This window comes from Erithacus rubecula (assembly GCF_903797595.1).
Source record: "Erithacus rubecula genome assembly, chromosome: 2".
NCBI classification, from domain to species: domain Eukaryota; kingdom Metazoa; phylum Chordata; class Aves; order Passeriformes; family Muscicapidae; genus Erithacus; species Erithacus rubecula.
The window spans coordinates 108,751,133-108,775,402 of NC_136685.1; the positions used below are offsets into that span (position 1 = coordinate 108,751,133).

The 24,270-nt window shown below is 50.9% G+C and overlaps 1 protein-coding gene across 1 annotated transcript in view; it reads left to right on the forward strand.

The window, feature by feature from the left end:
* The window catches only part of RALGAPA2 (Ral GTPase activating protein catalytic subunit alpha 2), a 61,181-nt gene extending 42,319 nt beyond the window's left edge, over positions 1-18,862 (forward strand). Inside the window, 2 exon segments of the mRNA XM_079298263.1 lie at positions 705-832; positions 18,315-18,862. Of these exon segments, the coding sequence (XP_079154389.1) occupies positions 705-832; positions 18,315-18,516 (330 nt within the window). The 3' untranslated portion in view covers positions 18,517-18,862.
* Positions 18,863-24,270: the final 5,408 nt, after the last annotated feature.

A 24,270-nucleotide genomic window follows, 5' to 3' on the forward strand; every position in this document is an offset into this window, starting at 1 on the left:
GTGCCCTGCAGTGGATCTGGAGCTCCTTTTCCCTTTGGGGTGAGTGTCACCCTGCAGTTTTCAGGCTGTCCCAGTGCCCTGCAGTGGATCTGAAGCTCCTTTTCCCTTTGGGGTGGGTGTCACCCTGCAGTTCTCAGGCTGTCCCAGTGCCCTGCAGTGCTGCTGAAGCTCCTTTTCCCTTTGGGGTGGGTGTCACCCTGCAGTTCTCAGGCTGTCCCAGTGCCCTGCAGTGGATCTGGAGCTCCTTTTCCCTTTGGGGTGAGTGTCACCCTGCAGTTTTCAGGCTGTCCCAGTGCCCTGCAGTGGATCTGAAGCTCCTTTTCCCTTTGGAGTGAGTGTCACCCTGCAGTTCTCAGGCTGTCCCAGTGCCCTGCAGTGCTGCTGAAGCTCCTTTTCCCTTTGGGGTGAGTGTCACCCTGCAGTTCTCAGGCTGTCCCAGTGCACTGCAGTGGATCTGAAGCTGCTTTTCCCTTTGGAGTGAGTGTCACCCTGCAGTTCTCAGGCTGTCCCAGTGCCCTGCAGTGCTGCTGAAGCTCCTTTTCCCTTTGGGGTGAGTGTCACCCTGCAGTTCTCAGGCTGTCCCAGTGCACTGCAGTGGATCTGAAGCTGCTTTTCCCTTTGGAGTGAGTGTCACCCTGCAGTTCTCAGGCTGTCCCAGTGCCCTGCAGTGCTGCTGAAGCTCCTTTTCTCTTTGGGGTGCCCAGGTGCCGTTCTTCGGGCCGCTCTTCGACGGTGCCATTGTCACTGCCCAGCTGCTGCCCAGCCTCATCTGTGCCACCTGCATCAACGCCAGCAGAGCTGTCAAGTCCCTCATCCCCCTCTACCAGAGCTTGTATCCTTTCTCCACGGGCCAGGGCTCTCACCTGGAGCACCATCCTGCAGACAGGTAGGCTGGCTTGGAGATATTTTCCTGTTCATTTTCGTTGTCAAAGGTTGGAGGTTTTTTTGTGTCCAGCTCCGTGCACACCCAGCGGGGTGTCCAAAATGTAATGCTCTCTCAGCAGGGACGTGTCTTGCTTTGATTGTGAGAAGTGGTAGCTCATAACACCTTTGTGACAGAAGTTGTGGACTGTGCATGTCAGGCTGGTAGCCAGAGCTCAGCCGTGCTCTGATCCTATCCAATTAACTTTACTTGGACTCGTTACATTAATAAGGCAGATGGGATTTGTCCTCAGATGCAGATGTTTCAGGCCCCAAACTCCACTTTCATTCCAGCCACACCTGTGTGTGGGCATTTCCAGAAGCTGTTTTCCACCAGTGGTTTCTCAGGACAGGAGTTGTGGCTGTTGGGTGCTGCAGAGCCCTGGTTGGCACCCCTGCTGGGCTGCTCTCATAATGCCAGCCTGCATTTCATAGCTTGTTCTGGCAATCACATCACTTACCTCTGGATAAACTTTCTCTGGGGAGCGTTTGGTTTGAGTGTTTTTCTCATCAAATGGCTTTGAGAAAGAGTTTGTGAAATGTTTTGGTCTTTGAATTGAGGAATCTGCTTGAAATGCACATTGTTAAAACGTGGGCTGGGGATGGAAATAACTCCAGACATGTCAGCAGGAGGGAGAACTGGAAAGTGACAGTCCTGGCAGAGTGAGGGCACACCTCAGTCATAGCTGTGGCTGGGATGAGGGCTGCAGGACAGTGTGAGGAGGATCTGTGATGTCTGTGCTTGTCTTTGTGTCAAGCAGCAGCATCCCTGCCAAGGGTCAGTGCTGGGGTGTTTGTGGTGACAGATGAAACACTTTGGTGTCCCTGTGCTCGTGCTGCCTGTGAAGGACCTGCAGGGACCCTTCCCTGCTCTGCTCATCCCCCCGTGGTGCTGGGGCAGTGCCTTGCCAGCAGTGACAGCTGAAGTCACTTGTTGGAAAGTCTGGAAACTCCGGCTACAGCTGCACTTGTCAGGGGCTGTAAGGGAAGTGTAATCAGCCACAGAGATTAATTTGCATCTCAATTAGGAAGGAGTCAGGAGGAAGCTGTAGGGTCTGTTGCTGGAAGGTTGTGGAAGAAATCTCATCAGGCACAAAGGGCTCCCGACTTGGTGCTCAATATCCGAGAGGGGTTTCCATGGGGACTGGGAGATGACACACATTCCCCCTTCCTCTTGGAAATCTGTGAAAACCAGGGGCTGACACACCACACTTGTTTGTAATCTCTTCTTTTTTACCTTTAAGTAATGCTTTTGGTTTTAAGGAATTCATTAGGGCAAGAGGTAAGTAATAGGATGACTTCAATTTTACAAGAACTTAAATAATACTTGAGCTTACTACAGCCGTTGTATTGAAAGGAATATATTTATGCAGGTTTTTGAGGGCATCTTTTGTATGTGCTGTAAGACACTGATTATAAAATGATCCCTGTGCACAGTCTGGCTTTTGGGATATGTTGGTTTGTTTTCATGGGCAGCAGAGGGGTCTGATTCTCGTTGTGCCTGTTGGCTCCTGCACTCTGTGCTGTGGCATCAGGTGCTGGAGGTGTCTGTGCATGGAACAAGCTCAGATGAAGCAGGGTGGGGATGGGAACTCCTCATGTGATATCTGAGCACTGGATGTCACCATTTCCCAGCTGACAGTTTGCACTGCTTTTTGTGGGCCTGAGGAAAGCACAGCCCTGACCCTGCAGAAGTAATTTGATATAAATTAGTAACTCTCAGAGTTTTCTCCACTGGAATGGCAGTGCTGTGCCTGCTGGCCTGTGCCAGCCAGCAGCTCAGCAGGGCAAAGCCAAAACTCCATCTAAACTAGTAACAAAAAAGACACCCATAACTTCAATTCATTGCAGCTCATCCAGATATTGGCATACTAATATATCCTGGATGTGTTATTATCTGGAACCAAGGAGATTAGGCAAAGAACATCAGCTTCAAATTCTGAATGAAATCCCTTTCCTGGCTTAAGCCAATTTCTGATTAACCTAATAGGGAGTGCCTGATCTGCTTACCTGCTTTATCTGTGGAAGAAAGGTATTTTCTGTGATGGACTGAATTGTGTGAATGGCTGTCAGATGTTCTGGAGGCTCGTGTGGTGTTTTGTGTCCCTCTCAGTGTGTGTTTTGTGGCACTGGCATTTGGAGCTCTGCAGCGTTTGATCACGCCGGGGAAATGAGATGGAAAGCCTGTTCCTGCTTTCAGGGAGGGCTCACAGTTTGTCCCCTTTATTTCATCCCAAGAAGCAGTGCCCTCCAGCTATATTGGTGCCTATGAAATTCTAAAGCACGTGTCAGGGGAGCTGTGACAATTTATGTGACAAGGCACCTGACCTGCCTGTCAGTGGCTGTGGGGAGCAGCAGGTCCAGGGGGGCTGTGGATGGGTGACCAGACCCCAGTGGGGCTGTGGGTGGGTGATCAGACCCCAGTGGGGCTGGGGATGGGTGATCAGACCCCACTGGGGCTGTGGATGGGTGATCAGACCCCAGTGGGGCTGTGGATGGGTGCCCAGACCCCAGTGGGGCTGTGGGTGGGTGATCAGACCCCAGTGGGGCTGTGGGTGGGTGCCCAGACCCCAGTGGGGCTGTGGGTGGGTGTCCAGACCCCAGTGGGGCTGTGGGTGGGTGTCCAGACCCCAGTGGGGCTGTGGGTGGGTGATCAGAGCCCAGTGGGGCTGTGGGTGGGTGTCCAGACCCCAGTGGGGCTGTGGGTGGGTGATCAGACCCCAGTGGGGCTGTGGGTGGGTGTCCAGACCCCAGTGGGGCTGTGGGTGGGTGTCCAGACCCCAGTGGGGCTGTGGGTGGGTTCCAGACCCCAGTGGGGCTGTGGATGGGTTCCAGACCTTCTTGGACAGAAGCAAAATTGGTATATTTGGGTTACTGACAAGTGCTTCATCCCATCTTGTGGTGGTTTTTGCCCGTTTGCAGAGGGTTCACATTGTGTCTTTTCAAAGTAATTTTGGATGATTTTGCTGTTTCCCTGTGTTACCTTTGAAGGGATGTGCATAGCTAAAGCTCCGTGGTGTCTTTTGGAAACTTTGCTGTGAATTTCCACTCACACTCAGAGTGTCCTGCTGTTGTTTTTGTTTGGGTTTTGTCACAGGTTGGTGAAAAGCAGAGGGAGCTGGGTTTCTGTGGCTGGGCTGTGAGTGGGGGGTGCTGGCAGGAGAGGGGTCAGGGGAGTGGGGCTGGTGCCTGAAAGGCTGACCCGGAGCAGAGACTAGACAGAGCAAAAGGAATAAAATAGGAATTTACTGAAAGGATCCACCCTGGGCAGTGCAAGAGCCCGGGCAGGGCTGCACCCAAACCTAACCCAAGGTGAATCCTGGTTAATCCACATCTTGGGGTGAATTGTCCAGCCACAGCCCCAGGCTGTGGAGTCTCAGCCTTTCCCCTTTCCCTCGATGTTGTTCATGGTTTTTGGGTAGTCCTTGATTATCCATCTAGGAAGGAGCTGGTTTGTCTAAATGTCCTGTGATTAGGTGTTGGTAAATGCTCTTAGGAACTTCCAGAGTTACACACTTAGCAGCAGAGGTTCTGAAAAGTGATGAAACCCAAGGCATCAGTGCCACTGGTGGTGTGTGCAGTGTCACTGTTGGTGCCGTGTCACCATCGGTGTCACTCTTGGTGTGGTGTCACCGTCGGTGCCAATGTCAGTGCCATCATTGGTGTCACTGTTGGTGCCACTGTCAGTGCCACTATTAGTGCCACTGTTGATGCCATTATTGGTGCCACTGTCAGTGTAGTGCCACTGTCAGTGCCATTATTGGTGCCACTGTCAGTGTAGTGCCACTGTCAGTGCAGTGCCACTGTCAGTGTAGTGTCACTGTCAGTGCCACTATTAGTGCCACTGTTGATGCCATTATTGGTGCCACTGTCAGTGTAGTGCCACTGTCGATGCCACTGCCGGTGTCACCATCAGTGCCACTGTCAGTGTAGTGCCCCTCTCAGTGCCATTATTGGTGCCACTGTCAGTGCAGTGACACTGTCAGTGTAGTGTCAGTGTCAGTCAGTGCCACTGTCAATGCCACTGTCAGTGCCACTGTCAGTGTCACTGTCAGTGCCATTATTGATGCCACTATTAGTGCCATTGTCAGTGCCATTATTGGTGCCACTATTGGTGCCACTGTCAGTGTAGTGTCACTGTCAGTGCCACTATTGGTGCCACTATTGGTGCCACTGTCAGTGCCACTGTCGGTGCCATTATTGATGCCACTGTCAGTGCCACTGTCACTGCCATTATTGGTGCCACTGTTGGTGCAGTGCCACTGTCAGTGTAGTGTCAGTGTCAGTCAGTGCCACTGTTGATGCCACTATTGGTGCCACTGTCAGTGTAGTGTCAGTGTCAGTCAGTGCCACTATTGGTGCCACTGTCAGTGCCATTATTGGTGCCACTATTGGTGCCACTGTCAGTGCCACTATTGGTGCCATTATTGGTGCCATTGTCGGTGCCACTGTTGGTGCCACTGTCAGTGTAGTGTCACTGTCAGTGCCACTATTGGTGCCACTATTAGTGCCAGTGTTGGTGCAACTGTCAGTGTCATTATTGGTGTCACTGTCGGTGCCACTGTCGATGCCACTATTGGTGCCACTGTCGATGCCACTGTTGTTGCCACTGTCGATGCCACTGTTGTTGCCACTGTCGATGCCATTACTGTTGCCACTGTCAGTGCCATTACTGGTGCCCCTGTCGCTGCCCCTGCCGGTGCCAGTGTCGGTGTCCCCGCCGGTGGCCGTGTCGCGGCTCCGCGGTTCGGGGGTCGCCGCCGCGGGCCGGGGCTTTGTGCGGGGGGTTCATTATGCTGGGGGCTGGGCTGGGGGCTGCGCTGGCTCACCAGCTGTTGCTGCTGCTCCCGGCAGTGTCCGGCCGCCTTTCCGCTGGGGATGCCCAGGCGGCACAAGCGCCGGCCGGCCCCGCATGGCATATGGTGTCTGCATTCATGCGACATGCACAACTATTCTGCCGCTAATGCACAATGACTCATAGCATTGCTAATTTTTCCAACAAAAGACCGCTTCCACACCCACACTTTTAACCCCTCGGGCTAAAAAGCCTCTTCTTTAGTTTCAAAGCCGTGGAAATGTAAGGAGGTGGCTTCTGGATCAATATCTGAAACCCTATATTTATTTAAAGCATATGCGCGCTTATTTTAAATTTCGGTGAAAGCCGGTTTGCAACGTGCGGCGGGTTTTTTTTTTTTTTGTTCCAAAGCGGGCTCGTTGTCAAATGCTGGGATTTTAAAATTTTTCGCTAGTATTTAAAAAAAAAAGAAAAATTAATCGGAAGTCGCCGCCGTTTATAACCAAAAGTTATTTTCATTTCAGAGGAGGGAATTGTAAGCAGTGGATGTAGGAGGGTTGTGCATCCCGGTGTGAGCAGCTTGTGATTTTTGGGTTTCCGTGCTGTTTACTGGCTCTTCAGGGACAATGATAATGCACTTTCCAACTAGAGGGAGCTGCTGGTGCCCCCGACGCCTTTTCCGAACCTCCCAGCCTAATTCCTTTGTGCGGCGTTTGAACAAAACCCAGTTAAATCACCCCGAGTCATGCAGGTTAAAAGGATGCCTCGCACTCCTTGCGGCACAACTAAAGTGTGGAATTCGGGGAAAAGTGAAGCCAGGCTGCTTTCTGTGGAATGGTCGGGTCATGGAAAGGCTGGGTGAGGAGCAGGGGCTGTTCCAGGCAAAAAACGTGCGGGAGGAAGGAACAAAGGGACAAAGGTGGCCTCGGGTCCCCAGGGCCACTTTTTACAGGGGCTCCTGCAGCAGGGATTTGGGGAAAGCCTTTCCCAGGGATGGCTTGGGGGCTCCTGGGCTCTGGGGGATGCTCCGTGTCCAGGGCCAAAGCAAAGGCAGTTTCCATCCAGCAGGGCAGATCCATGTGTGGGCATTTCTGTGGGCACTTTTGTGCAGCCACCAGTACAGGTTCAGGTCATTTTTCCAACTTTTCAAACCCTGGCTTCAGTGTGTGGTTCCCGCGAGCCGTACGTGCTGAAGTTGCCGAATCAAAAGTTCAACTTTCTAAACAGGAAAAATGGTTTTAGGCTTAGATTGGGGTTTTGTTGATGGCTTTGGTTCTCTGCTGTTGAGCACGAGTGGCTGAGCTCTGAGGATGCCAGGCAGATCTGAGTCCCTCCAGCCTGACCAGCTCTGTGCAGCTGACCCCAAAAGGAGGGAAAACAGGAATTCTTGTGCCTCTTGTGTAAAAGATGCTGTGATGGGCAGCACTATCATCCTACAGAGCAAAGGCTTCCCCTGTACCTGCATCTGGAAAGCTTTGAAAGCCATCCTGGGGATGATATGAGCATGGTGACATCAAGTGAGAGGAATAGGAGGAAGCTACTTTTTGGTTTTCTGGCTGGCATGTTGAATTTGTGGGGTTTTCCCCCTCAGCATTTAGTTCTGTGTGTATTTCCCAGTGCTTTTACCTGTCAGGGTTCTGGTGTATAAACAGGAGCAGGTGGCTTTTGATGATTTCTTACACCTAATGTTTAGTGACAATTTAGTGCATGTCCAGCACTGCCTGTTAAACAGAGTCTCAGGTAATTTTCTGGGTGTTACTATTTCTCTGGATTGGCCTGGGCCAGTTTTTTGTTGTGCTGAACATCTGGATTGTGCACCTGGCTGGTTTTCACCTGTGAGACAGTGTGGATTATCTGACACCTTGCTGGTCTGTGATTCACTTCAAGAAGTGAATCAAACCTTCCAGCTGGCAGCCCCTGAAGGGCTGTTAGAGCAGGAATTCCACTGAAGTCTTTGTGTTACCTGTGCAGCACACCTGGGCTTAGCTCAGCATCTCAGTCCTGCAAAGCCCCAACGCCAGAAATGTGGCAGTGAGTCCAGGAGAGTTGCTTGAATTCAGAAATCTTTCCTTTCTGGGCTTCTGCAGAACCTGTTGGGGTTCGTGCTCCCGTGTTTCATGACTTGTTGCCATGATAATTCAGCTCATCTTACAGGTTTCTCTAATTGTGATTGATGTGTAATCATTCATTTTATTGAACCTCATTAAGGCCTGTGAACCTCTGTCCCAACTTACAGTAATTAGAGCCCAGATAGCCATTCCATCTGTTCCCAAGCACTGGTTAATTAATGAACTTTTAACGTGTTCTTTGCCTTGTAAAAGCCCTCAGCATTCTCAAGTTGCTGAATGGGATTTGCATGCCAGCATTTCCCTTTGATTGGAATGCCACAGCAACGTGGGGCTTGGAATCCCAAAAGTCAACACACCAGCTCCTGGGGTCTCAGACAGCAAAGTGCAGAGATTTCACTTTCTGTCCCCACTTTTGCATCAGTTGCAGTGTCTGTGGAGCCAGGGTTTGCAAACAAGGGCCTTGCAGGGTCTCCAGTACTGAGGGTTTGAACCTTCCCTTGTGCTGTGAGGAGAATTCACAGAGATCAGCAAAGCAAGTGTTCCATTCTTCACCTCAGTGCTTACTGAAGGACATTAGAAAGGTGATTACTGCAGACACACGTTTTCCTGCCCTCATATTTCATCCTCTTGTCGCATTTTGAGCATCAGGCCCCAGACAGCTGTGTTAGTTTTATGTGGCATTCACTAGGAGGAGATTTTTGGGGTGGAGCAGAACCCACCAGTGCTGCTGGAGTTGTGGTCCAGGACTGGGAGTTTCTCTGCTCCACCTCTGTTCATTCTGACTGTGCTGAGCCAGTGACCTGTGTGCAGGGGATAAATCATTGCATTTTTAAAAAAATTCACTCTATTTCTGTTTGCTGGGCAGACAGGAGAAGGGAGTATTTCCAGAGGCAGGAGTTTAAAGAAAACGTTGTTGTTTTTTTTTTTTTTATTCATTGCTGTATTTGTGATCTGCTGCTGGTTTTTACACCCAGCTCAGTGGTGCAGGGCTGTGCTCTGCCCTGTTTGCATTGATCTGTGTTTACCTTCAATATTCAGGACAAGAATTAAGTCATACCACTCAACTGCCTCAAAATCCCTTTCAGCATCCCCAGGCTGACCATCTGTCCAGCCCAGCCATTCTTTCCTCCCCCAGTTTGTGTTTTAGCTTTGAGTGAGGCTGCAGGAGCAAAATATGAAGGGAAATAAAGGTCCTGGGCCTGGGGCCATGCTTAGCAAGGCAGACTCTGGAAGCTGCAGATGGTTTTTGTGAGCCCAGTGCAGGGAGCCCCTGGTTCAGGGGTGCTGCAGGGTGCTGGGCTGTGCCATGGTGGGTGACCTCCTCTCTGGAGAGGTTTCCAAAGCAGCTACTCTTAGTTCCTTCTCCAGTATTTCTGTGCCAGCTCACCACTGATCCCGCATTTCCAGCACCCACGTGTGCTCCCCTTCTCCTTTCTGGGACTGAAGTGTTTTAAGTTTCTGGCAGATCTGGAAGGAGAACTGATGTTTTTTAAATTTTTTTTTATTTATGTTCTGCAAGGTGGAGGCTGGGATCTGGCTGGTGTTATTCCAGATGCTGAGGCTGAGTCAGGACCAAACCCACTCAGCATGTGCATTTACTGATGTGTGTGCAGATTGTACCACTCCACCACAGCAGATATTTGGAGAAAACTGGGTGAAGGGATGAGAGGAGGGAGCTCTTGTTCCTCCCTGGTGGATGGGAGTCCTCCCAGTGCCAGGAGACCTACAGGCACAAGTTTAGAATGAGTTTAGATGCTTCATGTGTATTTTAGCAATATTTTCTTCTAAATCTGTAAGCAGATAAATGGAAGTGTTGATTAAGGGAATTACACTTAAGGCTGTTCTCTGTCAGGTAACTGATTTTACACAATAGGCATTTACATTAAGATTTTAATGTTGCCTGTGTTTTGTTTAATACTGACTCATTTTCATTTTTAGATTGAAATATTTCAGCAGCCTTTCTGTAGGTTGGCTGTAAAACGTTTGATGCTGTTTGGGTTTATTAGGAGAGATAAGAGGGATGTTGTTCTGTCAGCTGTTAAATATTATTGCGTGTTAATCCATATTTTAGAAGTTCAAAGCCTGTGCTAGCTCGTGTTCCTCTGTTCTGGCTGCTGCTGGTACAGACTCGTGTGGAGCATCCCCATTTGTGTGAAAAACAGAATTCAGCTCAGGCCATGCATAGATTGTCAGAAAGATTAAAGTGTGCATCGTGCAATTTTTTCCTCTTTCAGAAAGGGGCCTTTGATGTGCTAATGTTCACTTTCTCCCTTTTCATGGGGAAGTGCTGGGCATTGTTTGGGGCTGCAGAGAGTGTCTGCTCCAGATCCAACAGCCCAACCCTGGGCAAGGTAGCAGCATCTGCAGGGGACTCCTGGCATTGCCCAGGGGTCAGACAAACACAGGTAAACACCAGCGAGCAGAGGTGCTGCCAAAAAAGCCGAATATCTGATATCCAGTACCCAATTCCGTGTGCTGCTGCAGTTACACAGTCATAGCCCTGGGTCCAGCTTGGCAGTGCAGGAGGCTCTGAAATCACACCCAAACACGAGGCTCTCGAAGTTATTTGGCAAGGGAAGGTGTTTGGATGGCTCATCTTGGGTTGCAGGGGGCATTTTCCAGCTAGTGGATGGAATTTGGCAGGCTGATCACTGGACCTTCTGAGCTGATTAGCAGGGACAAAGGTGTGTGGGGAATGAGCAGCTGTGAACAGCCTTTCATATCCCAAAAAACACCTTTTGTAGTTGATTGGGAGAAAATGTTTTCCTGAGTTGCTCAGAATATAAGTGTGTAACTGGGCAGGAGTGGCTGTGTTCTGCAGAAGGCAGATTAGTGGGTAATTGAATGATAAAACCTTCCTTTTCAAACTGGGTGAAACTTGAGACAGTAAATTAAAACCTGGAGTAGAACCTGAATAGAGGAAAACCTGACAGCACATGCAGTGGTCTTGCAGTGTAGCTTCTTCCCTGGGTCACCATCCCTGCATATTCCCCCTTTTTCTCTTCCCCCAGCTTCATTGGAATCCATCCTGCTCTTTGGGATGCTCACATCTCCTTCCTGTGGCTGTCCTGCAGAGCTCTCTGCAGCAGCCCTGGCTCTCAGATCAGATTAATTGTCCATTTTAACCAAGTGCCTGTGCTCTGTGAGCTGGTCCCATGGTGGTGTGAGTGGGTGCTCCATACCCCAGACACCTCAGGGGGTGCAGGATGCACAGCTGAGCTCTCACTGGGGTGTCTGTGACCCCAGCCCAGCCTGCTCTGCTCTTCAGGGCCTTTTCACCTGGATACACACACCTGGGAGAGGCTCCAGCAGCACCTCACCTGGTCTTTGGGACCACCTTGTACTCCTTGTTTCTGCCATTTATTCCCATGGGCAGGAGTTTTCCTTCTGCACTGCTCTGGGGTGTGTTCCCATCCCCTGTGTGTTCATACCTGTATGGAATATTCTGGTTTTGACCTGCCTCAGGTGTGCATTGACTTGTCTTTCTGTGAAGGGGTCTCTTAGATTTTCAGTTTTGCTCGCTCTCCACTCACACATCCCATCTCCTAGGTTTTAAAAAAAGCGAATTTCATCAATATGCACCAGAATTTGAATTTTCTCTGGGAAAACGAGGAGCATGCCCACTGGCTGAGCTGTGCTGTGGGAGTGGAATGCAGTTCCCCTTCTGGAGGGTCACTTTCAGGGGAAAACTGTTATTTTAAATGCTGCTTAACCATCTGGCTTTGGGGCTCTACCTGTTGAGGGCTGTGGAAGGGTCTGTCCATTTCATGGATCAGCATCCCAGAGGGACCTGCCTGCTTTTAATTTAAAGCTGGGACATCCCTGTTGGTTTCTTGCTGGGCTTTGCTCTAGTTTGTTCTTCCTTCCTGCCCCCTCACAGGGAGCAATTTCCCAGCCTGTCTCACTGCAGCAACAAGTCCATTCCGTGTTAAGCATCTTGCAAATGGTGTCACTGGTAATGGATGTGATAATAAGCCCCAGTTACCTGTCCCTGATTGCAATAAGTGGAAATTGCCAGCTGTAATAGACCTGAAACTGAGCCATTCAGTGTTAGGCCCAGAAATAATGAAAAGATCTGTAATGAACTAGAAGGGGCAAAATTACTTTGTGTAATTATATTTTGTTCTGCTTGTAGTTGCCAGATCATAATATTCTTATCAAACTGACAGGGTTTGGTAACATTTAGTAGGTGAGAAAATCCATTTGTGAATTGGAAAGGATTGTTCCTTGGTGAGTGAGTTTGACAGTCCATTGGGTTTGTCCAAGGCACAGAGGTGGCCCTTTCTGAGATGTTGTTCCCCTGGCTGTGATGCAGTTAGAACTAAATGAATTCAGCTTCTTTTAGGGACAAGCTGATTTGTGTTCCCTGTAATTGCAGGAATCCCTCTGTGTGTGTGCTGCTCAGCAGCAGCTCGGTGAGGCTGGCACCTTCAGGCTGTGAGTGGAGTGTGGTGTTATCCCAGGAGAGTCCCAGCTGGGACTGCTCTGATGGAGCTGGAGCTGATCCTTGTCTCCAGGTGCACTGTGGAGCAGATCTTGTAGGAGTGTTACATGTACCTGGCTGTTGGAATGGACACACTAGGCAGCTGCCATCCCTTCATCTCTCAGAAGTGAGTAGGGAGCTGTATGGCTACTTCCAGAGAATGTATATTTGGGGGGAATGATGCCCCGCTAATTTGGCGTCAGGATCCAGAGCTCTTTAACAAGCAGCTCTGGGTGGTTAGACCTCAGTGTGCCCTGCAGCCTTGAAATGCTAACAGCCATTATGTCCTCACTGTAATTGAAATATTTCCATCCCAACCTGTTAGTACAGTGGTGACACGGAATGCAGTGGGCAGAGGGCAGTTTGCAGCGTGCAGAACCTGCAGTGCTGTGTGTGGTTTGTCATTTGTGTAACTCTGGAAGGGAGCAGTGTTAATTGGGGGTGCAGGGGCAGCATTGCAGGGCTGTGTGCAGGGACGGGCTGGTGTAGGAGCATTGCAGGGTGTGTGCAGGGACGGGCTGGTGTAGGAGCATTGCAGGGTGTGTGCAGGGACGGGCTGGTGTAGGAGCATTGCAGGGTGTGTGCAGGGACGGGCTGCAGTGCTGCCAGGCTGCAGGGGCAGCATTGCAGGGCTGTGTGCAGGGACGGGCTGCAGTGCTGCCGGGGGAGCAGGGCAGCGCCCCGCGTTCCTCTGCCGTCTGTCGCGGCGTGTGCTGCTCCCTGGGGCCCCTGCCTGCGCACGGATGGAGATGAAAGCTTGCTCTCTGCCTCTCTCATCAGAAATGCAAGGCTCCCCCGAGCGCTTGGCATGACTAATGTGCCACATATTCTCTCCGTCCCCGAGGGCAGGGCGGGAGCGCTGTGCCAGAGGTGCTGCGGGCTGGAGCCTCTTGCCCCGGGGCACCCCCGGCACGGCTTTGCTCTGGCACTGCTGGTGTCCCCTGGAGCCCTGGGGAGCGCCTGCTGTCCCTGTGTGCCTGCCCTCCCCTTTGGGGCGGTCACTGCCCGCAGCCTCCCGGGGGCCTGAGCCGTGTCCCCTCCTCAGCGGGGTGCTCTGAGCCCCAGCCATCCCCCCAGCACACAGAGCTGCCTGTCAGTGTGGCTGGTGGCACAGCAGCACAGCATTGTGCTGCAGAGAGATCAGCTCTTGGTGCTGCCCGTTTTGGATGAGGAGGAGGAACGGCAGCCCTGGCACGGGCTGGCCCTGCTGTGCCAAGGGAGCCCTGGCTCCCCTGGTGCAGCCTGCACAGATGGCCACGGTGGGGGCTGGCTGTGGGGACCCCCATGGTCACAGCCTCAGCTCTCTACAGGCACCACTGCAGAGTTTCCATCTCGGATGCTTTGGTGTAAAAAAAGCACACAAGTCTGTGGTGGCTGGCAGGTACCATTTAATTGCACCTGTTTGGTGAAGGATACACGTTACTGGAATTCCCCCAAAAGTTCTGGGTGAAGTTTGGTCACTAGACCGTAAAGGACGGCGAGGCCAATCAAGCAGATTGAGTTTCACACAGAGCTGCCTAACACCACGTTCTGAAAGCACAGTAACTCCATCCTCCTCAGAGCTGGGAAGGACAATTAGGTGCAGGAAGGTCATCAGCCAACACATCTCTGCCAACCTCGGTTTTGTGGTCCTGGCTTTATTCTGCTTTGGTAAGTCCCAAACATTTTTGTTCTTGTTTGTTTTCCAAACTGCTGTTGCAATGTCAGGAGCAAACCCTTCTTGTGAAGCATCTTTGGGCCCTGTGATACAATCAGGAGGAAACTGAATTAGGTGTTTCTGGCACTGGACAGTAAACCCAAAGGTTTTCTGCAGCTCTCCCTAGTTGTGTAAGAAGGAATTGGCACGTGGATGTGCAGCTGTCTGTGAGTCTGATGGGCTGGAAGGAGCTGTGTCCCTCTGTTCTGAGAGCTGCTGCACTGGCCCAGTGCCCCCCAGCCCCTCTCTGGTGGGCTGCATGGCACAGGTGGCAGCTGCAGCAGGTCTTGTTTCTCGACAGGGCAGTTTGGTGTGGTTTAGTGTGGTGTGTGTGTGTGCAGGGATGGCTCAGGTCACCTGCAGAACCCAGACCATGAGGGCTGTGAAGGGTTGTCAGTATTTATGTTTTACACTGTGTGTCTGAAACTGGCCCTGTGTTGTAGAGGTTAAATGTGGAAGTGGTGCTGGTGGGTGAGAGCTGATTGCTGGCTGGTCCCTGCCTCTGGTGAATTTTCAAAAGCTTCTGCCTTTTGTCTTGTTTTGCATCTGGTAGGATGTCCTGTGTGTTTCACTTTGCAGTTCATCTTGCTGCTGCAATCAGATGTGGTTTATCACAAATAACTGATGTTAGCATTTTAATTTGTCGGGGTTTTTTTTCGAACAGCCTTCATTGTGTGGTTGAAATGTTAGAATAATTGGTATGCTGATAAAACATTACTAGAAGCTCTTAATATTAAAACATTGAGATTTGATTGCTGTATTCAAGTAAGATCTGAATTCCTGCTCTCCCACAGTTTTATATATATTCATGATCAATAATTCACACCTTGTCACGGCTCTCAATGTCATTACTTCATACGAAATGAAAAAAACCCCAAACCTGTTTGTGTCTGTCTAAACCATTTTGCTCTGGAGCTTTGCCTCGGCAGCAGCAAAATGTAAAATAATGCAGCCGTGGAGGGGTGGGTCAAATTGCCCTACATATTAAAAGAGGAGCTTTTGATCAGCTCCTTCGAGGGTCTGGTGTAACTCCATTTATCTGCAGATCTCAGGGGATGCCCCAAGCCCCCAGATAACAGGGGGCTTAGTTAATCAGGGCAGCCAGCTGTCCAGCGTTCAGCTGGGGCAGGGCTCAGGCTCAGCCCAGCCCTGGATCCGTGTTCCCCGCATTGCTCCAGCCCCAGGGAAAGGCAGCCAGCCCCTCGGGGCTGCCGGTTCAACTCTAGCTGGTGTGGCACTTGGTGTGGGGTGGGCTCTGCCCCAAGCTCGCAGGTGAACAGAGGTCGGGTTAAAGATGGTCACTGTGAGGTTCTGATGTTTGTTTTGCTGTTGGCTCTTAGTCTGAAGGCGCAGCGCGTTTCTGCGGGGCAGCTCTGCCCGAAGTATTGCCCGAGGGATTTTTGGGACACACACGTTCCTATAGGGTGATAAGTAGGAAACCTCGTGATGCTTTTTTTATAGGATGGAGGTGTTTCTGGGAGAGATTTTAACAGCTTGTTCGTGATTTTAACAGCTTGTTCTCCACATTCAAATTCCTAAACCTCAGTAAAATTTTAGTTGACTTTTTTGAACGAATCCCAGCTGTTGTCCCAAACGTGCGTGTGCCCCAGGAGGGCACGGGCAGTGCCGGGGCTGGTGAGTGTGTGCTGGGGGTACCTGCACCCGCTGCTTTTGGATTCCCAGTGCGGGAGGGGCGCTGAGCTGGGCTGTTCCGTGCGTGCCTCCACAGTGCTGGGCATCTACAGGGCTCCGCAGATTTTGCAGTGTTCTTGCTCAGCTGCCTCCCCCGTAGCTGCTTGTGCTGTCCGGGCGGTTTTTGTCCATTTTTTTGTGTGTTGAGCAGCATCCTCCAGCTCGTCAGTGGGATTTTTGCAGACCTGGGCAGTTTACCCGAAGCGGTGCGCGGGTGCTGTGCTGTGTGGGATGCTCAGAGCCGCTCGGGACCCAGCAGGGCATCCTCGGCCCGAGCCTGCAGAGCCTTTTCTCGGCTGGAAGCGCCACGAGCAGCCCGGGCCGGATGAATGGAGCGCTGCGGGCCGGCCCGCGGGCTCAGGTGGTCGCCGTCCCCCGGTGTCGCGGAGCCCTTTGAGCGATTTGTCACGGCCGGGCCCGCTCCCGCTGCGGCACACGTGCCAGCTCCGTGCCGCTGCCAGACGGGCTCGGCCCCCGCAGCCCCCGCCGGGCGGGCGGCGCGACCCGCTCCGCTCCTGCCCTGCTCTGTTCCCTGCTCTCTGCTCCGCTCTCTGCTCCGTTCCCTGCTCCCCTCCCTTCTCTCTGCTCCGTTCCCTGCGCCCCGCTCCGCTCTCTGCTCCGTTCCCTGCTCCTCTCCGCTCCCTGCTCTGCTCCGTTCCCTGCCCCGTTGTCTGCGCCCTGCTCCGCTCCCTGCTCCTCTCTCTGCTCCCTGCTGCTCTCCGCTCCCTGCTCCGTTGCCTGCGCCTCTCCGTTCCCTGCTCCCCGCTCCTCTCCTCTCCTCTCCCTGCTCCTCTCCTCTCCCTGCTCCTCTCTTCTCCCTGCTCCTCTCCCTGCTCCGTTCCCCGCTCCTGTCCCCGCTCCTCCCGCACCGCCCTGGCAACAGCGGAGCGCCCGGCAGTCGGCATCCCCATAATGAGCGCTGAATGGCATCCCTCTCTCCCTTTAGAGCTGGGCCCAGGCGTGTGCCTCCTCTGGAGGAGTTTGGCAGCCTATTCATTAGCAGGAGTCACCAGGAGTTCAGCCGGTGCGGGGGAGGCAGCGCCGCGGGCCGGGCAGGAGAGCTCAGCAAATAACGCTGTCAGCAGCTGCCAACGCTGCCGCGCTGCCTAGTGATTTTCTTTCTTCAGGCTTCCACGGGAAGTTTGTAAGAAGATTTATCGCGTATCAATCGTACTCTGCCAGCGTTAAACGCAAAATTCTGCCTTTCTTTCTTTCTCCCCCCTTTGTTGCCACCACGCCTGCAGGAACTCTCGTGCGGTGAAGACGTGCTTTGCCTATTCGAGGTCCACGCCAGACCATCGTCTCCTGGCTTTAAGCACTGCTTTTCTCTGATTTTTTTTTTTTAATAGTGTTTCAGAGTGGTTTTGTTAATGTACTGCAAGTCACAAATGGCACTTCAATATTAATTAGTAATGCTTTTCAATTCTAAATACCCTCACCTGCATTCTGTTGTCACTGGTGTTATTCTCCTGCTCCTAATTTCTAAATTCAGCTTGGCCTTTGCTCCCACAGAACAGCCTTGCAGAGCTGGAGTGCATTTCCCCATAACAGGAACACAATGAGGTGCTGAAAAACTTTTGTTTTCCTTGAGGAAACGGAGAATGAGATGTCATCCTGGCTCCTGCGAGCCCTAATTCATAAAGTCATACGTGAGGCTCTCCAGCCCATTGTAGGTTTGTCCCAGGCGTTATCCTGTTATTGGGAGTGTGTGATTCACCTTCTGAGCAGACAGAAGCTCTACACAAAAGGGGAAGATTTGCTTTCTCTGCTCTGAAAGGCTGCTGCAAGCAGGGGTCCTATTAAGACAGCTGGAAAGTTGCTTCAGCTTGTTACGCTTGTAAGTTTTATTGGTGACTGGTTTTTGATTACACATTTGAATGCTGTGTGTTCCAGGTTGCCGAGTTTTAATTAAAAGGCAATAGTCTCGATGTTAGCTCGCTTTGTTCTCTGCATTATTCAGGCCATAATGCATGCAAGTTGTGGGCTGGCTCTGTCCACTGGGCATCACTTACTTGGGATACATAAGGTTGCACCTTCTAGCACCTGCCCTAAATATAACCATCACACTTTTGGAATTGGTTTATTGTGCTTAATTTCTTCTAAGAGAAGTCTAGTGACCAAATCAATCTGTGTGTGTGTGGTGGGGGTGGGGGGGGGACTGTATCCCTCTGTCCTGTAGCATTTTTCCTCCAACCTAATTACCTTTCTGGTCATTGAAACAGGAATAATGTGTGCCAGGAGCTTCCCATAGTGCCACAGGCTGTGATGGTGAGTTTTGATCTGGGGCTTTGCTCCTGTGCTGGGCAGCTCCCAGGCCACATCTTCTCAGTCAGGAAGCTCCAGAGGTGTTATCACTTTTCACTCCCTGTTTTTATTTTATTGGGACACGGCGGTTTGGGGGGGAATTCCCAGATTTTGAGACTCCTCTCCTTCCCTTTTTAAAATACTTACTCATTTTTGGGAGTGCTTAATGTCCATTTGTTACCCATTTCCATAGTTTTTCACCCCCCTATTTGCACTTTATGGTTACCCCGAATTTCCAGCCCTGATTGTGTCCCCTCCTTGTTCCCATTCAGGACTGTTGGGCAGCTGGTTCCAGCGTGGATGTGGGGCTCTGAGTTGTGCACACACCTTTCCTTAACGGGCCATCCATCACAGCTACGAGGAGAGAGCTCTGTACCTCGAGGCCATCATCCAGAACCACAAAGAAGTGATGACGTTTGAGGATTTTGCTGCTCAGGTCTTCTCTCCCTCTCCCAGCTACTCCCTCGGTGGAACTGGTGAGTCTCTGCACATTATTCTTCTCTGTAGTTCCGAGAAGCACTTGAGCAGCAGATGTATACCTGTTTTTTGTAGATAAATGCTTGCAAATTTAAGGAGACCATTCTTCCCCTGAATCAACTAATGAATATCAAAAGGAATGATGACATTCATTTTAATTTGTTTTGCATCAGAGCTATTCACACTGCTCCTTTCTTCAGCTATCCTGTTAACCCCCAACTCCAGAGAGGTTAATGAACTTTCTCGCAGGGATGGGCTCGGGCTCTTTCAGGGCTCTGGGTTCTTGCTGAGCTGGGAATATGTTGTTCAAAAGCCAGGCCTGAATCGGGGCTCACTTATCAGAAATAGTTCCTGGCAGGGGAAGCTGCTGCTAATGCTAAATGGGGATTACTCAGCTGATGGCAGGGTCAGGGATTAGTGCCCGAGGAGCATCCCCTCGAGCAGGCAGCCTGGGCTGCCCTGGAGCCTGCAGGGTGTGTGGGGTGTGTGTGCTCACACCAGGGCTGCTGAGGGCTGACAGTAGAGTGCCCGGCTCCGGGAGTTGATTTATTCCTCGTGTGCCTTGCAGAGGGTGAGGTTGGTGAGCAGTCACAGTTGCTGCCTGGCTGCTTTGGTTGAGTTTGAGTGAAAGGGAGTTTGGCTCTGAAATGCACATTTCTAGTGCCTCCAAAGTGTGGGTTTTTCCAGCATCCAGAAGAGTATCTGGTCACCCTGTGCTGGACTCTCTAACAGGGATTCCTTAATGCATCGTTGACACTCCTAGGGTGGCACTGGCACTTGCTAGTCATTCCCTGCTTCTCTTTTGGATTGCCGAATAGATTATTTCCAACCTGTACAAACGTTGCAGGACATCTGCTCTATTTCTCTTTAGCCCCACTTGTTAGCAGATATCTCCCATCTAAACTGAAACACTGAAGAAGGAAGAAATTAAATTTGCTGGCATAAATCACTTAGGAATAGAAGCAGCCGCGCAGCATTGTCTGGCGTGCTCGGAGCTTTGTGAGGAGATAAGAGGCGTGTGCTGGCCGGGCAGTGGTGGCCAGGAGCAGCAGGCAGAAGGCTGTGGAGATAAGCGCCGGCAGGAGGGGGGGAGGAAACCCAGGTTATTTACATAATCGCGCCTCTGCGTCCTGGAGAGGCGTCAGGGAACGCGGGATGCATCCATTGATCTCTGCTCAACTGGAATACTAAACAACGCTAGCAAAGCTTATAACTTAAAGCTTTGATTAATGTTTCCTACATTAAAAAGTAGAACAGCTGTGCATTAAATTCTTTTATACACTCTGCCAAAAGTCGGAGACAAAAACCCGCCCGTTTCAATGGGAGCGCGGCGCGTGCCCAGGGCTGGTTGTTAGCACTTGAATCGTTTGTCTGTGGGCGTAGCAGAAAATAGAAATGTAGATCCAGCGATCTGTTTGAAGCATGGCTGTGCTCCCTTTTCGTGTTGCTCTTAGCACACGCTGTTGTGTCACTTGTGGCTTGGCAGGGCAGCCCCGATTTTTGGAGGATAAATGTGTTAAAGTGTTCCCCGGTAGCTGAGGATTTCAGAGAGCTGTTAAATCAGGAGTACCCGGGTATGGTTTCATTATTTTAATTGCTTTTAAGTGCAAAGCCTCCCCCCCCCCCGCCCCGGTCAGGTCCCGATTTTCAGACTTCTGAGCCTCAGAATTAATTTGCCACTCGTGAACTGGAGGCTGGCCATGACTTCTGGTGTCAGTGTCTGCTTCAGAGAGCCTCCTCACATTACCTGCTGATTCTGCTGCAGATTTAGTGAGTGCTGAGCAGGGGCAGTGTCAGCTGTGGCCATGGGGACGTGTTTTTTATCAGTCAGCAGGGAGGCTGGATGCAGCTCCAGGCAGAGATCCACCTGTCCTGCACCTGCAGCAATCACCTGGCTGCCACTTTTAGGAATACTGGGGGCATTTTTTATATTCTGAAACAGAAAAAAAAGGAGTCAGGGAGCAGTAAATAAAAAGAAGCACTTATCTCTGAAGGAGTGGTCAGGCAGCAGCACGGGCTGCCCAGGGAGGCACTGAGTTCCCCATATCTGCAAGTGTCAGGGTGTGATTTTGGGGCGATGATGGTGGTGCAGGGTTGGCCACTGGACTTGTTGATCTCTTCCAGCCTTGATGATTCTGTGGGATGCATGGAGCTGGCACAGGTGGCAGTACAAGCCAGATGGTACTGCTGACTCTGCCGAGCACGAGCTGCTCAGGTAAATTCAGGGTGAATTCTCATTCTCTCTGATCCTTGCAATGCCCCCCAGGTGTGATGCTGCCAGTGCATGTGTGCAGCAGGGAGGCTCAGGGATGAGGGTGCTGCTTGTCACAGTGCAGGGTGTTCTCAGGAGTTAGCACAGCACAGGGAGAGATCAAGCACAGCTTTCAGTGACTGGCCCATTGCTGGCACTGCGATAATTATTTCAGCTGGATGTTTTTGTGTTTCCTGGACATGCATCCCCAAGCTCATGGGGGATGTGGTTTTCCTGCCCTGGTTTAGTCTCCCTGACACCAGTCTTGCAGGTGCTGCATTTTCTGCAGGAAAATTGTCCAGTGTATTTCCTTTGGTGTTTTGAGCAGCAGAGCCCTAAGCTCCCTGTATGGATCATAGATAGCCCAGATATCTTCAGCGTTGGAAGTGCAGCCTCCTAGGCAGAATGGCCATCCCCAAACTCATTTAGGGGATGTGAAGATTAGGAACAAAAGCTGGGAATACGGCCCTTTGTTGTTAAACTGGTGCATTACATGCTGTATTTTAATTAGGCAGGGTTTGAGAGGCAGCCCAGGAAATCCTCCATAATCCAACACTATTGAATTATTCTCATTCTTTCCCTCTGTAGATTTCTCTCCTTTTAATGGACAGGCTTTAAGCTGCTGCTCTTGCTCCCTCAGCCAAAATCAGAAACAGTTATTGAACAGAATCCTTGCGTGTTCTTTAAAAAGATGGGTGAAGCTGAAGTGGGCAGAGCAGCACCCCGAGTCTGTGGCTCCTGAGGGTTCCTTGGGGCTTTGGGCAGTTTCTGTATAAGATCAGCAGGCAGAAGCACGGTGCTAGCCCTGGGGATGGAAGTGGAGTGCTGGATACTCCAGCAGCACTCTGCAGTCACACACAAGGGTTGAGTCCCAGGGGTTTGGGTTCCTGCTTTCCAGGGAAGCCCCAGCCCGGCACCTCGGGGGTTAATGGGAACGGGCACACTTGACTGCTGAGAGGACTGATCTAATCACTGCCATATCCAAGTGCATCTGTTCACCATGAGGTCATTCTTGTGCATGCTAATGACTTGGAAAATAAAGCACAATGCTCGGCGTTATCAGGGAGGATATAGTGTAAATCTTGGCTTTTTTAGTTGCTAATGGCTGGTGTGGAATGGGCTGTTTTTAAAGCATCCTTTGCAGTGGGGCATCGGAAAAACTGTGCTGGAAAACTTGGGCGTGTGGGATCTGTTGATAAATGGATTCTTTAATGAATATTATGGCATTGCCCAGGAGCAACACTTGAGTCGAGGAACTATTGAGGTTTTCAGCATTCCCTGGTTTTACAGCCTAGGGAGCTGTGCCTGCTGATTTACATAAAACCGAGATTTTGCAGCCTTTTTGTTGCAAAGATAACACATGCTTTTCTTTTGTCTCTGGACTTTCACATGCTCCAAGTTCTCTTAGAAAATATTTGAATGCACAGCGAACAAGATCTGGTTTATTTTAAACCACTTTTTGTTCAATGCTGAGCTTTATCTTTCCCACTTTAAAGCAAAAACGTTATTTGATTTGGACACGCAGATTTAAAATGTATTTTTGATAGAAACTAAACCAAGCCCTGAGTAATTCTTGTTTTAAACAGGACTGATGCTTTTTGTAACAGTTATTAGGCCAAGGATTCCTTTTGCTTAGGTTTTATTTTTCTGGGGTTTTTATACTACTTTGGGGCTTTTGTCCTTTTGTCTTTTTCCTTGAAGCTCTGAAGGGTGTTTTGGCAGATCTGTGTCCAGGTTTCTGTGTGTATATGTGTATATATATATATAGATAAATGTAGATGTAGATACATATATAGTATTTTTGCCTGTTTTGCTGGGAATATTAAAAACATACACATCTCAAACTAGCTGTGCCACAGTATCAGAGCACATGCAGAGTATGCCAAGAGTTGGGTTTGATCTGTGTGTCAGTGTTGCCTGAGACTGAACTGTTTGTTTCTAATAGATGGGGTTTAGGAGATTCCTGACTGTTGTGGTTACTAGTGAGCCAGGGAATTGTTGCTGGCATGGAACATGTGTGAGGTGAGAGGGAAGTGGAGCAGAGGAGGCAGGACTGATGTCCCCCCTGTGTCCAGGATGAGGCACAGGGACCTGTCTGCTTGTCTCAGCTAGTTCTCATCCTTGGCAGACTGCTGGGCTGCCCTTGTGGGGCTCCTGCAGTGGCACCAGTGGATGTGGGAGCTGCTCCTTGCCCTGTGCTCTTGGTTATCAGTGCTCTGCCTGCAGTTTTCCTGTTTTTCTGCTGCCTGAGTGAGGGTCAGGAATGGTCTGGCATTAAGCAGGGCATGGTCACAGGTACCACAGAGTGTTGGGGACAGCTCTGTCCCCCCTCAGCTGATGCAGGGGTTGTCCCTTGTGCCACCACTGAGGGTGGACAGTCTGAACTTGTTCCCAGAGGCTGGGCTGGTGCTGGGACTGCTTCCCCCTCAAGCCTGGTGTTCCCCTCGGGATCTGCAGCAGTGGGGAGAGTGAGTGGCACATCAGGGCTCTCAGCCTGGCCCCCCCTGCCTTTCCCATCCCATTGATGGGCTCAGAGGGCTCTCCCCCAGCTGTGCTCTCCAGGAGAGGAGGTGGTGAGGGAGGGCTTATCCCAGCAATCAGTGAAAATATGAGCTTGACTGAGCTGTCTCCTCTCTGGGTGACAGCTCCAGCTGCTCAAGCTGTCAGCTCAGACAAGGCTCCAGGCAATGTGGCCCCTTCACATTTTCCCTCTGCACTGAGGTGAAGCTGTCCAGAGCTCGGGCTGCCCCACCTGTGACACCCACATAACCCCCAGCATTTGGTGGAGTCTCCCTGCCTGAGGCTGAGCCTTGCAGAACTAATCAGCAGCTGCTCCAACTTGTGAGTAATTAAAATTCAATGTGTACATTTCACTTATTTCCTACACACTCCAATGGTGGAGGCCCACACTGGTGCCAGGTACCCCCACCTGAGCTGGGAGCTCTGGGTGCTGTTTTGGGGTTGGTTCTGTTCCGGTACACCTGTGGTGTCGGATTCTCTTTATTGTGTCACTTACAGCATTCCAGGGCACTGCAGGATGTGTGTGGCTCTGATTAACCCAGCTCCAGTTATCCATGGCTTCTTCCACACAGGCTCAGGATGCTGCTTACACTGTACCTGGATCCTGGAGCTGGAAACAGGAATGCTGTGCAGATTTACTGCAATGATGCTGTATGGAATTTTATTACCTTTGCATTTACTAGGAAGGAAAATGAAGATTTCCACAGACGTGTCCTGGCTGAAAAGTTATTGGGGGGCTGGGACAGGTCACAGCCCATGTGGAAACTTCATGGTTCTTCTCAAGTACCAATCTTCAGGATCCTTACAGGTCATGGTCTTACCCACCCTTGCTTTCAGGGGTGTTCAGCTGCTTCCTGAGCAGTGGCTAAAAGGACATTCCTGGGGCATGTGCCCTGGGGAAGAAACCAGGTTTGTTCTGTGGACTGGATTTAAGATGCAATACACCATCTCTCTCTGGCTTCCTGCAAGGTAACCCTGCTTTTAGTGCTTTCATCTATATTTTAACTGTTTTTTAATTCTTCCTGCAGGAAATGTGTTTTAAAAGCTTAATGCTCTCTAAGC